The 14102-nt window shown below is 36.5% G+C and overlaps 1 protein-coding gene across 9 annotated transcripts in view; it reads left to right on the forward strand.

Annotated features, from left to right (window-relative positions):
* Positions 1-14102, forward strand: part of LOC150100469 (5'-AMP-activated protein kinase subunit gamma-1-like) — an 855293-nt gene that overhangs the window by 818211 nt on the left and 22980 nt on the right. For 8 of the 9 annotated variants that reach the window (XM_090402487.1, XM_090402491.1, XM_090402488.1 and 5 more), the window contains one exon: positions 7397-7490. The exons of the other annotated variant lie outside the window; for it this stretch is intronic. In XM_090402487.1, the coding sequence (XP_090258613.1) occupies positions 7397-7490 (94 nt within the window). The remainder of the gene's footprint in view (positions 1-7396; positions 7491-14102) is intronic. 9 annotated transcript variants of the gene reach the window in all.

The raw sequence follows: 14102 nt of genomic DNA on the forward strand, positions 1-14102 counted from the left end.
TGGTCTTACCTCATCTTATGTAAAAAAACTCCACCCATTTTAAAAACTTAATTGAAAATCTTACTTTAAATAATACAGATATATTGGTCAGCTTTGACATCATCTCTTTGTTTACAAATATTCCCCTAATCGAAACCTTAACACTCTTAAAAAGTGTTTTTCCATCTGATATCTTAGAGCTCTTTTCCTTTGCCATCAACTCTGGTTATTTCTCTTGGAAGAACAAAATCTACAAACAGATAGAGGGAACTGCTATGGGTCCCCCCCCTCTTGCCAATTATTACATGGAAAAATTTGAAAAACAAGTCGTTGACTCTTCTCCTCTAAAACTTTCTTCTAAAACCTACATATCTGGCTAAGATATGTAGATGATGTGTTCTCTATTTGGCCTCATGGCTCAGACACATTAGATTCCTTCCTCAGTCACCTCAGTAGTCTACATCCAAGAATCCAGTTTATGATGGAAAAGGAAAATAATGATAGTTTACCCTTCCTAGACACCTTAGTAACACACCTTCCTAATGGTAACCTTTCTTTCTCTGTATATAGAAAACCTACTCATACAGGCATATACATTCGCAAACTCTCCCACCACCATACCTCCCATCAATATAGCATTATTAAAACTCTGACCAATAGAGCCCATAATCTTTGTTCCAGTAAAACTGCCCTTTCAACCAAACACATACACAACGCCTTCCTTTCCAATGGCTATAATGACCACAGAATTAAAAAAATAATCAAGTCCTTCCCCATTTCCCAACCATCTCTTCAGAAGGACTTTAGAAATGCCATCACCATTCCTTACATCCATGGTACTTCAGAAAAAATAGGCAGATCATTAAAAAAGTACAACCTCCATATAGCTTTTAAGCCCCACCGTAAACTTGCTATCCTTATCTACTCCACTAAAGACCAGCTCCCTCCTCTTTCAGTGCTTGGTGTATATAGAGTACCTTGTTCCTGTAAACTTGCCTACTTTGGACAAACAGCCAGGTCAGCATCCATCCGGTTAGAAGAACACAGTTCTTACATCTGCAAATACGATTATGGTCAATCTGGCCTTGCAGACCATGTTTTGGATACATCCCACAGGATCTCCTGGAAAAAAACTACCATGCTCCACCATAGTAAATTCAAAAAAGAAAGACTATTCTTTGAATCTGCATCTGCACTCAGGAATCAACCTAATTTAAACAAATACGGTTGGATTAAACTTCCCAAAATTTGGGAAACTTTAATTATCAGAGATCCCTCTTTACATCCCAGGCCACCTGCAAATGCCCATAGAGTTCGCACCACCTAGATAGGACTTTAGTTTCACTTTGTATTGTATTTGTGTGTGTGTTGTTACAAAAAGTTTTTGTAATCCCCAAAGATGTCTCTGTGACGGAGACGAAATATTGGAAGTATTAAAATTAGTTTTAATCCTTTCTTAGTGCTGTTAATATTCCATTAAACCTCTAAGCTAAGCTCAAAGCTAACTGTATCACTATAAAAACGACTATTATAAAATTCAGTTAGCTTTGAACTGTAGCTACAATCCGTGTTGAAGTTCTATTGTTGGGCATCTGCGTGCGTCTGACTTTACGAGTGTGCCAATATCGGATAGCAGAGCTGAAAGAGTCAGGTAGATTATAACTAAGGTGATTATTTATATGATGAGGGTCCGTAACAATTTCCTTAGATTCGACTATGTGGCATTCTACCTCGTCATGGCATATATGAAGGTTTGAAGTTGTTGTCCCGTTTATCTCATGTTGATGGCCTTCATCATTTGTGTTTACTGAAAACAGTACATGGCTTGACAGGGCACTTGCTCTCGTTCTTTTGTAGGCAATGTCTCTCTGGTGTTCTTCCAGACGTAGGAGGATGGATTTTTCAGTTTGGCCATAGTATTGTTTCCCGCAGTCACACGTGATTTTTTATACTCCTGCGAATTGTAGATGGTTGTGAGCTTGTTTGCATTTGCTTAAAATTGATCTTAGTTTAGGAAGAGTAGAGAAGCAGGTTTTTATGTTGAACTTTCTTAAAATTCTTCTTAGTTTCATGGAGAGCGAGCTGATGTATGGTAAGGAGATATATAACCTTTGGGTTTGTCTTGTGTTTCTGAGTTGTTTTGATGGCGGCGGTATAGATGTTTATTAATAGTTTTCAACAAGTAGCCATTACTTATGAAGGTTCTTTGTAGATGTTGTAGTTCATTTTTTAGCACTTTATCATCTGACAGTACAGATCTGGCACAATGTGCTGGAGTTGAGAAGATGATACCCACTTTTTGTGCAGGATAGTGATGTGAGGATGCATGTAGGTATCTGTGTGTGTGTGTGTATATACCTGGTCCGAAAATCCTGCTCTTGAGACCCAAACATGGAACTTTTTCAATCCACTTCAGGCATAGAAAAAGTGGGACAGTGATCTCACACTAGGCAATGAAATTCATCTCCCACCTGCATGTCAGTTACAATCATTTCAGCATCAGGTGAGCTAAATGTAATCTGTATGCTTTGAAAACACAGGAGCCGAGATTATCCTCAAAGGGTTATCCTTAACCTTCTGAACCAAGGTTAATATCATGCTCTTATTTTGTTGAGTGTGTTGATTAATTCTTGCTGATGAATCATTATTTTCTTTAATGCATTAGAGATTTGCAGTATCTCACAGGGTTTTGTTTATGATTCACTTCTTTATTCTTTACCATTTCTCATTAAAGAACTGAGCTTCAATTTTCCAGCTCCCTCCTTCTTCCTTCTTCTTTGTTCAATGAAGAGGTCCTAGCTTTGTCTTTTGATGATGACATCCTAGTTTCTTTACAACTGATGATGGCATGGTTGGATAAAGGAGTTTTTAGCCTCGTTACTTCAATGGTGTCCCTTTCTTTTTTTTCAGCTCTTCTTGTTGCTATGTCTTACTCTATATCATACATATCATAATCAATAATATAATTAGCCTGTCATTTTGTCATGAATTAGATCAAAATTTTGGCTTTTTAATAATAATAATTTGGCTTTTTAATAATTTTAATTGGGTTATATTGGGTTATATTCCTCCCATCCCCTCCCAAGACATTAAAGGCCTTTATTATGCCATACAAATTAAGCTGGGAACCTTTTAAAAAGCATTTGTGCCACCCCCCCCCCCCCAATTATTCTGCTTTGTTTTATACCTGTTAAAGGTTAAAGAACAAACACAAAAATTCAAAGTAGAATAAGAAATTAGGGTGCTGTTGCTAATTAGGATAATTTTTGTTTTGCGTTAAAACAAGTATTGGGAACTCTACTCTTGAAAGCATTAGTTGAATTACAGATTAAACAAATCTTCATAATTTTTGTGCTTTGTTAAATCTGTAATTCATGTTTTAATTTATTTATAACATGAGTTATAACACACGGCCAATTATAACAGCACCAAATAGTGCTGTTATATTTGGCTGTGGAACATTAGTTGAATGGGCTAGAAATTTTGCATACTGAGATTCAAATTACTATTCAAATAGGTTGAAGGTTAATGAGGAAAAGAATAGGCAGGATTATGATTAAGTTGTTTGAAATTCAGTGGCGGCCGGTGAAATTTTAAGTGGGGTGCTGCCTATACAAAATAAAAATAATAATTTTTTTTTTCCTAATCAGTAACCAATTTATTAATAAATAAATCTCTAGATTTATTTATTAATAAATTGGTTACTGATTAGGAAAAAAAAATTTTTTTTATTTTGTATTGGCAGCACCCCCAGTTAAAATTTCACTGGCTGCCACTGTTGAAATTACACCTGAAACAGCTAAGGCTCTGATGCCAGTGTATTATATCTGTAAACTACATGTTCTTCTGGATAGTTTATCTGTTTTTCAAGGATTGAAAAACTCAGGTTTCCAGAGAAGGAATCCTTGTACCTCTATAATGAAACTAATTTACCCTCAGTTGTAAAGCGTTATAAAAGTTTTAATCATCATCATCAAATTCCTGATATATACTCTCAAGGGTATATATCAGGAATATATACCCTTGAGAAATCATACAGGATATCATGTAGTACCATCATATCCTGTATGATGGTACTACATGAAAAATTTACATCATTACTAACTTCCTATCTACAATTTTCCTCCAAATCAGTCTGTTACCTGTCAAGACTTCAAGACTATCAGGTTTTTTTATATTTCTGTCTTGTAAGGCACTTTTTACTGTATCAATCCACCTATATCTTGGTCTTCCTCTGGGTCTTTTTCATGCCAACCTGTGCAGAGAACACTTGTTTTGCTAATCTTTCCTCTCCCATTCTGTTTAAGTGACCATACCACCTGAGATTAGCTCTGTTAATGCATTCCTGGATACTGAGAATGTCAAGTTCTTTCCTAATATCCTCGTTTTTAATATGATATTGCCATTAATGCCATCTGTTCATGCCCCTAATCTTTCTCATGACCCAGCTCTCAGATCCATTTAGTCTGATTCGTCAGCCTATGCTGGTTCTGGAGCCTAGATAAAATTTGAGGGGATTAGATGGTACTGTGAACTCCCGGATAAAGAGGAACGTTGTATCATCACACAGAATTTATTTTATTAGCTTAAACTGAGCTTGATTAAGTTTTCCTTCCACAACATTTCATAGCCACTTCTGAAGTATACTTACATAATCGTACTTTGAACACTAGGGAAATTCCATTTCTCACATTTAGTTTTATTTCCCTTTTTTATGGATGGTATCAAGAGAGTCCTACTCCAGTCATCCCATGTTTGATCTTCTGACCAGGCTTTCTGAATTATGCTGTGGAGTGCAGCCAATGTAAAACTTTTATACCCTCATATCTGAGCATTCTGGTTGAACATCACATACTGCAGCTGCCTTTGCATATTCAGGTTTATGATGGCTTTTACTGCATCATATCTCTCAAAGTAATTACTCAAAACATCTAGTTCAGCTTTATTTTCAGTTTACAGTGCTCTTTCCTCTATTTCTAAACTTTTTTTAATAGCCTCCAGATCATTGTTCCTTATCATATGTATTCTTATAAAACCCTTCCTGTGATGTTTGTTTCACTACATTTACACACTGCTTCATATTCTTACCTTTTTCTCTGTATGCTTTCAGAGCACATGCTGACTTACTTGCTAAGAACTTTGAATATACTATATTTTCCTTCTTACTCTTTAACTTCATGAGTGTAGCATGCTGTTCTGATTTGTTATTCTTGCAGACAACTTCGCTACATACCTTCTGCCTGAATCGTCAAGGTTTGGTTCTTGTTTTCAGACACTACTATTTGTTTTTCTTGAATAATATTTATATATTGCAACTACAGTTCATCTCTGAAAGCTGCTCAACTTTGATTCATTTTAAACTTTCTTAAACACTTTTTCTTATCGGTATGTTAATCAGTTTTATCCTGTGCAAACTAAACAGTGATCCTTTCCTGTTTCAGATTCACTGTATACTCATTCTGAATCAGCATGAAGAATCACTGTCAACAATAATATAGTGAGTGAGGCATTTCATATTTCTTGGTCTTCCCTCCATGAGAATTTGTGCATACCTTCATTCTTGAACATGGTAATAGCAATGACTAATCTATGTCCTGAACAGAAATCCTGTAGGCACTTAACATTATTATTAGCTTTGCTATTTTCTTACAAATTTCCTAAACATTTCTCTATGTCTAGTATTCATTTCCTATTTGCTGTTTATATCTCCAACAAGGACTAATTTTTTCCTTTTGTTTAGCTGCCTTCTCTGATGTCACAGAGCATTGCTGTACTTCTTAGAACAACAAGATTGAGTAATGGGATGATCACCACAAATACAACTCATTGTCCAATTCTCAGTTTTTATCTTTACTCTGATTACTTTACTTGATTTGTTGCTATTCAGTAAGCTAATATTTCTGTTGAGATTATATTTGTGCTATTTATATTATATCAGGATATGAATAAAATATTTTCTTAACTCCAAAGAAAAAGAATGAAACTTATTCTCACTGGGGAACCCACCCTTCACTTGTTGGTCTTCATGTGCAAGTAAACAGGGTTTTTTTGGGGGGGGGGGATTTATTGAATTTTCTGTATTTCTAGAACAGGTTATATCATAAAATATTATTACCAGAATCAGTTATATTTATTTTTAATGTTTTTGTTTGTAAAATTTTTGGGTAAATTTGGCTAATAATTATAGGAAATCACAAAAAAAAAAAAAAAAAGGTTGATAGCACTAGCAGCTGCATAAGAATAGCTCCATCTGCATTAATAGATATTCAAAATAAATTACAATAAAATAATGTAGTTAATAAATTATTTTTAAATATAAATAAATAAATAAATACAAATTAAGGAACCCATGAAAGGAACAGTTTCCAGAAGAAAATAACTTTTGTTTAACACTTTGGTTTTGTTCCACTGAATCCTGTGGAAAATGTGTGACTAGATAAACCTGGTTTGTTGGGTTCTTTAAATGATATGTATTCCTGAAATTCTTCAAGATGAATTTGTGCAGAACAACTAGTTTGTCCATAATAACATAAGCCACAAGAGCAGGGGATTCTGTAAACACCAGGATAAGAAAGAGGAGGATATTTGTCTTTAGATGAGATAAGGAAGGTATTAAGTTTGCAAACTGAACAGAAAGGGATTTGTAAATTAATGTCAGAATAATCTTGCTATTTTTTTGAAAGTCCTCGCATATAGAATACAAATTCTGGTATTTTCTTCTTGAGGTTGGTTAGGACAACAGCCATAATTATTGATTATTTTTGTTCTGCACAAATTCTTGAAGAACATCAGGAACCCAACAAATCAGGTTAGCAAGCCATGTATTATCTACAAAATACAGGAATCAGTGGAACAAAATCAGTGTTACACAAAATTATTTTCTTCTGGAAAGACTGTACAAAGAAAGCTGTGAAGCACACGCTCACAACCTAAACCTGAACAAAAACGATTTCCTAAAGCTTTCTCAATTTTGAAAGTTATACTGACTAATGCTCAGCATTCATGTGTTCCTTAATTTGTAATTAAATTTTTTTTGTTTTTGTTTTATATTTAAAAATAATTTATTAACTAAATTATTTATTGTAATTTATTTTAAATATCTATTAATGCAGGTGGAGTTATTCTCTTGCAGCCCATAGTGCACATACTATCATGTGTTTTCAATTAAATTGTTATTCCCTTTTTTTGTGGTTTCCTATAATTGTGTTGACAATGACTATGGAACTTAGCCAGAAATTTTACAAATACAGACATTTAAAATAAACATAAGTGATTCTGGTAATAATATTTTATGATAAATTCTTCCTCTTACATCTTGATTTTTAAAATAATAGGTTAAGTTATGTTTTTAACAATCTGCTTGTTTTAGAGAATATTTTACAAACTCCGAATCTTTTTGCCTGTTTTTTTTTTTAAGGTTCATAGACTTGTTGTGGTTGATAATGAAGATAATGTCATTGGTGTTATTTCTTTGTCTGATATATTATCTTATCTTGTATTGAGGCCACTTGGTAAGTTTTTCTTGTGCTTAGTAATCACAGTTTTTCATGACTATCTCTCTTCCAAAATGCATGCATATTATTAATTATGATTATAATTAAATTATTAATTATAATTTATAAAATTAGCTTCTTAATTTAATAGACTGTTGTCTATTAAATTAAGAAGATAATAGGTTAAGTTAATTTAATTCATTTTGTCAAATTAATAAATGCATGTTAAAAATTATAATACAGTCTTTTGGAACGATTGTACCTTATTATATGTTATATAATTTGAATTATATGTATCTACATGTGCATATGTGTATATAAAATTCCATACACCTATCTTATCTCTCCTTAACATCATTCACAAATGATGTACCCACAATGTTCACTGGCAGCTTATTCCATTCACTCACCACATGCTATGAAGGCCTGGACCTCACATTTTTCCTGACCACACCCTTACCCTGATTTCCTTCCCCTTCCCATCTGCCATTTGCTGCAAAATTTCCTCTGTATCTCTACTGTAAAACCCCCAAAACCCCCTTAATAGTTAGTATGCTTCAATCATACAGGTTACTAAGGGGTTTTCACCCTTCTCTCCTATTTTTCACATATTGAAGGCTACAATCCTTTGTTCTGTCTTCATATGTAAGATTACACAAGCAAAATATGATCTTGGTTAGCTTATGCCAGGCCTGTTCCATGGTTAGTCATCTCCACGGAACATATGTGACCATATCTGAGCACAGCAGTCCAGATGTGATCTTATCAAGGCCTTGTAAAGTGAGAGTATAACTCCCTTATTCCTACATTAGTATTATCTTTAACATTGCAGTTATCCAATGTGATATCTTAACCATGTTGGCAGTATGGCCTCTAAACTTTAACTCACTGTCTACCGTTATCCCTGAATCACTAGTTTCATCAGCCTCTTGCAGAAAATTCCCATTAATAATGAGATACTTAATCTGCAATGGGTTTAGCTCATATAGCATAACCTTGCACTTCACAGCAATATTAAACTGACTATGGTCAGTTTAATGTGAAGTGCAAGGTTATTATCATTTTCACATAGAATTGATCTGTTCAAATCAGCTCGCAAAGATTCTATATCAGAAATGTCCCTTATTATCTGACCCAACTTGGCATCTTATTATTCTTTTCCCATAGAATTGATCTGTTTAAATCAGCCTGCAAAGATTCTATATCAGAAATGTCCCTTATTACCCAACTTAACATCAACTATATAATTGAATGGTTACTTCAAGATTATCCCCAATCTCATTAATATATGTTAAACAATAGTGGTTCAAGAATGGAACCCTGTGGTACCTGCTAATTATCCTCATTTTCTTAGATTCAGCTCCTCCATATATCACTCTTTAATACCTGTCAGATAACCTCTTTCCAATCTGCTACAAGCCTACTTTGCATATCCATCCCTTTGTTTGTATGATAACCTCCTTTGTGGAATTCTGTCAAGTGTTTCAGCAAAATCTAAAAGAATCGATATGTATCTGGCCCCTCTCCCCATCCAACTCTGCCATAATTGTATTGTAAAATGTGAGTTGATTGGTAAAATAAGATCTACTTTTAAGAAAACCATGCTGCCCAGATGCAATATAGCCAATAATAGCCCAGATGCCACTGAAATGCCATAGCTGTCCTCTATAAAAAATCAAAGTGTTATCCCTCCCTCCCCTCCTGGATGCAATTACTCACCATGTACTCCAATACCTTAATAACTACTCTAGAGATACAGATGCAGAATTTGATGCTGCAGTGGTCAGCTCTTTTTTCATCAGCAGTGCAGTGAATCGTGTGACAGTGTATTACACAATCTGTGACCACTACAATTCCTAAAACATTTAACTGGTTTTCATGTTTCCTTAAGCCATAGTGGAATGATGATTGTACAACAGCCAAAGAAGCCCAGAAAAAAGCTCAGGGTATTTTCTGAGATGTCCCACAACAATAAACCTTGGACATTGCTTTCATGTCCAAGCTCAAGGAAGACACATCCAGCATCAGAATCAGAAGGAATCCTGGATCCAATATAAATCCTGCATAATAACAACCACCATTAAAGAAGTCTGGGACAAAATGTGGAAAATGAAGGGCAGATATGCTACCTGCCAGATGTCAGTCCTTGAACACAATGGCCACATAGTTGCTGATCCACCAACAATTGTCGATAAACTTGGAGGGATTTTTGCTAAAACATCAACATTTTGTTATCCCCCCAAATTCTTTACTCAAAAAAGCAAAGTGGAAAAACAACAAATCCAGTGTTCTTTGAGGCACTGAAGAATATACAACACAAAAGAGGAAAAGAAAGCTGCTTTGCTTAAGTGCTGTCCAACTTCTGGATTGATAATATCTATTACATGATAGTAAAACATCTGTCACCATCATCCATGGATCAACTGTTGCACCTGTACAACAGAATTTTCTCTGAGAATGCATTTCTGGATACCCAGTAAAAGGCAGTTGCCATACCTTTCCTAAGTGACGGAAGGATCCAAAATCTCCAAATAACTACCATCCAATTGCTCTGACCAGGTGCAAGATTCTGGAAAACATGGTTAACTTCTCTTGTTTATGGTTTCTGGAGAGCAACAACCCCCCCCCCCACACAACACATTCTGCCCTCCTAAAATGTGAGCATCTATTATCAGTTTTCTTTGATACAACACTGGAGAATTGGAATATTGAAACACCTACACAATTTTGATTTCAGAGGGAATCTTCCTCATTTTATAAAGAACTTTCTATCCAACTGAATCTTCTATTTCCAACTTCTCTCTCCCAAGTGTATGCCCAAGAGGGGAGACCCACAAGGTTCAGTACTAAGTATCACACTTCTTATAATTAAGGTCAACTCGATCACAGAACAACTTCCTCCAACAGTTAGTAATGTTCACTATGTGGATGAACTTTACCATCTTCTGTCATTCATGTAATTTGAAAGACATAGAAAGATAGCTTTTTTATATAGTGAAACCTGTGGAGAATCCATAACTATAGAACAACATGTATTATTACTATTACTATTATTACGGGCAACTCCAGGGAGTCATTAGACTCATCGAGGGAGGCCCCAAATCATATTCATCACAACTATCTGACATTCATACAGTATCTATCATACCTCGCCTTAAACTCATTCACTGTCACAGCATCCACTACAGACTCAGGGAGCGCATTCCACTCATTCACTACTCTAAAAGTAAAGAACCCAGCTCTAACACCTTTACTAACCACACTTTTGCCCAGTTTCCATGGATGTCCCCTAGTCCTCCCACAACCAGCCCTGTTCTCAAAAATATCTTCTGAATTAATTTTATAGAAACCCTTCAGTAATTTGAATGTCTCAATCATATCTCCCCTCCTCCGCCTATCAACCAATTTTTGCAACCCACAAATCCTCAACCTGTTCTCATACGGTCCATTCCATAGACCTGCTATCATCTTGGTCACTCGCCTCTGGATCCTCTCCACATCCTCCCCATCAAGAAGAAACCTAGGTGACCAAATCTGAGCACAGTAGTCTAGATGGGGTCTTATCAAGGCTCGATAGAGAGGAACAATAACCTGCTTGTCTCTGCTTGTCAACGTATTCTTCAGCAACCAAGTGATTTGATGAGCTGTTTTGGTCACTTTTGCAATGTGTCCCCTAAATTTCAATTCCCTATCCACCAACACTCCTAAATCTCGTGCCTCATCAATTTCCTGGAGCAGGGTTCCACCAATGCAGTAAACTGCCTCCAATCTTTTCACCCCAAAATGCATAACCTTACATTTTGCCACATTAAACTGACATCCATTCTCCTTAGCCCAGACCTCCAATTTATCCAAATCATCCTGCAAAATTTTGACGTCATCTGCATTCACTATTGCCCTACCCAACTTCGCATCATCCGCAAACAATTGAACTGTTCCTCTCAGATCATTTCCTATATCATTTATGAACAAATTAAACAGCATTGGTCCAAGAACAGATCCTTGTGGCACACCACTAGTCACAGGCCGTCTTGTGGACTCTACTCCTGAGTAAACCACTCTCTGATATCTCTCCGTCAACCACCCTCCTATCCATCTCACCAACCGTATATCCATCCCCATATGCTGCAATTTACTGATTAGAATTCCATGTGGAATCCTGTCAAAGGCCTTGGCAAGGTCCAGTAGAATCACCGTAAACCCATTACCCTTATCCAGTTCAGCCGTCACTGTGTTATAATACGTGAGCAAGTTACTGAGGCATGACCTACCCTTCACAAAACCATGCTGTCCCCGATACAGTATCCCATTTTCTTCAATCCAATCTTGTATTTTCCTTTTGACTATTTTCTCTAAGACCTTTACAATGATTCCTGATATGCTAATCGGTCGGTAATTTACAACAGCAGTCTTGGAACCATCTTTATGCAGTGGAACTATTTTCCCCTCTTTCCACCCGCTCGGGACTAACCCAGACCCGAGACTCAAATTAAACAAAATGGTCAAGGGTACTGACAATTCTTTAGCTGCTTCTCGTACAACACGAGCTGGTATACCATCCAATCCCACAGATGTATTGACATTGAGGTTATGCAATAGACTACTCACCTCCACTTCATTAACCACAATTCCCGTATAATCTACTGGTTTATTCGTTTCTGCAATGTCACCACCTTGATGATATACTTTTGCAAAGTGCTCACTCAGTAACTCAACTATCTCAACTGATTCAGTTACCTCCCTACCATCGGCATTCTTTAAAATCAATCTGCCATGTACATTTTTCCTTTTACTTGCTACATATCTAAAAAACTGTTTAGGATTCTCTTTAGCCTGCATGGCCAATGTTCTTTCGTAATCCTTTTTTGCTTTTCTTACCACACTCGTCACCCTTCTGGCCTGCGCTTTATACCGTTCATGTGCCTGCCGGTCACCCTTCTCCTTAAATTCCCTCCATAGTTGTTTCTTTTTTTGCAACTCAAGCTTAATGGTGTTATTCATCCATTTAACCCCTACTTGATTTATTATTCGGAATCTAGGTATACAGTCAGCCATTGCTTCGTGCAAGCACTTCTTAACTACCTCCCATGCACTATCAACTTCTAGTCCTTGCAGTTGTACATGCCATGGCACTGAACCAATCAAACTCCTAAGCTTGTCATACTTTCCAGCCCGATAATTCCACATGTACCCTGTCTTAATTGAAAATTCTACACCTTTAGCCACCTCCCAAGTTAAGACCCTATGATCACTCTCACCGATTGGTGGCAATGTGGTCATATTTGTTACAGCCAAATCCTCAGATGTAATTACTAGGTCAAGCACTCTCTGACCCCTAGTATTTTCCATTACATGCTGTCGCAGATAGTTATCCCTTAATAACCGCATAAAATCCAGTTCCTTCCTCCCATGTGTCCTCTCCTCACTCCAATCAATGCGACCATAGTTGAAATCTCCCATAATAATCACCCTCCTTCCACCCATTTCTTCTATTTGCTTGTGCATACTGTCACCACCATCTTTTCCATCACCTGGTCTATAGCAGCACCCAATTGTATATTTAGTTCTGCTAGCCACAATCTCACACCAAATGGCCTCAAATGTGCTCTTTTCTCTATCCTGCAATTCAACTTCTATTCTCCTTGGCTGGAGCTCATCAGCTATCATCAACAATACTCCTCCCCCCATTTTATTCTCTCTGTCATTCCTGAAACACTATACCCATCACATTCAATCCCACTAGTTATATCATCTACAGTCAGCCATGTTTCACTAATACCTATAACCTGTGGTCTGGAAGTGCCAACCATGGCCAAAAACTCTTCCTTCTTGTTCCTAATACTCCTAGTATTAGTGTACATGAATTTAAGACCCCCATTACCCCCAACCCTACCTTGATGCCTTATATTAACTATCCCACTCTGATTTGTTGTCCTTATTTGCTCTGGCATATTATATTCATTCTTACATTCAACTGCCTCCATAAGGACTGTATCTCTACCCCCCCCCCCCTAACAAATCTAGTTTCCCTGAATTTGCACATCCACTACATTCAGCAACACTTTCTCAAGTCTTCTTACACCGTAACCATTCAAATGCAAGCCATCCATCTTATATAGATCCTTTCGCCCATCAAACTCACTCCACACATCCACAAATTCCACACCACTCGTCATACATAACCCACGCATAAAGTCATTTGCAATTATAGCCCTCCTTTTAAACATTTCACTGTCATACCTTGGCAAAAGACTAATCATTCTAACTCTCTCACTCTTTTCTTTTGCTACCTCAAACAATTCATTCAGGTCTTCTATCATTTCCATTTTATCTCCTTTCAAATCATTCGTACCTGCCACAACAATCATTTCTTTCACTCTTTCCTTTTGCTCTCTAATAGACGCAGTTACATCCTTTATGGTCGCACCAGGTTGGTACGATTTTGTCAAATCCTCTACTAACACACCTCGTACTAACGAGTCTCCATACAGCACTCTATCCTTCATTTTGTTCATGTTCACATTCATACGTCTATTTTTCCTGTCATACCTTTTATTATTGGTTGGTTCATTCAGTCTACTTTTGTTCATGCACTCTAGCTGCTGTTTTGCTCTTTCTATCGCATTATTC

The sequence above is a fragment of the Typopeltis vanoorti genome, chromosome 13, assembly GCF_054136105.1.
Source record: "Typopeltis vanoorti isolate ZY-2024b chromosome 13, IOZ_Tvanoo_1.0, whole genome shotgun sequence".
Classification (NCBI taxonomy): domain Eukaryota; kingdom Metazoa; phylum Arthropoda; class Arachnida; order Uropygi; family Thelyphonidae; genus Typopeltis; species Typopeltis vanoorti.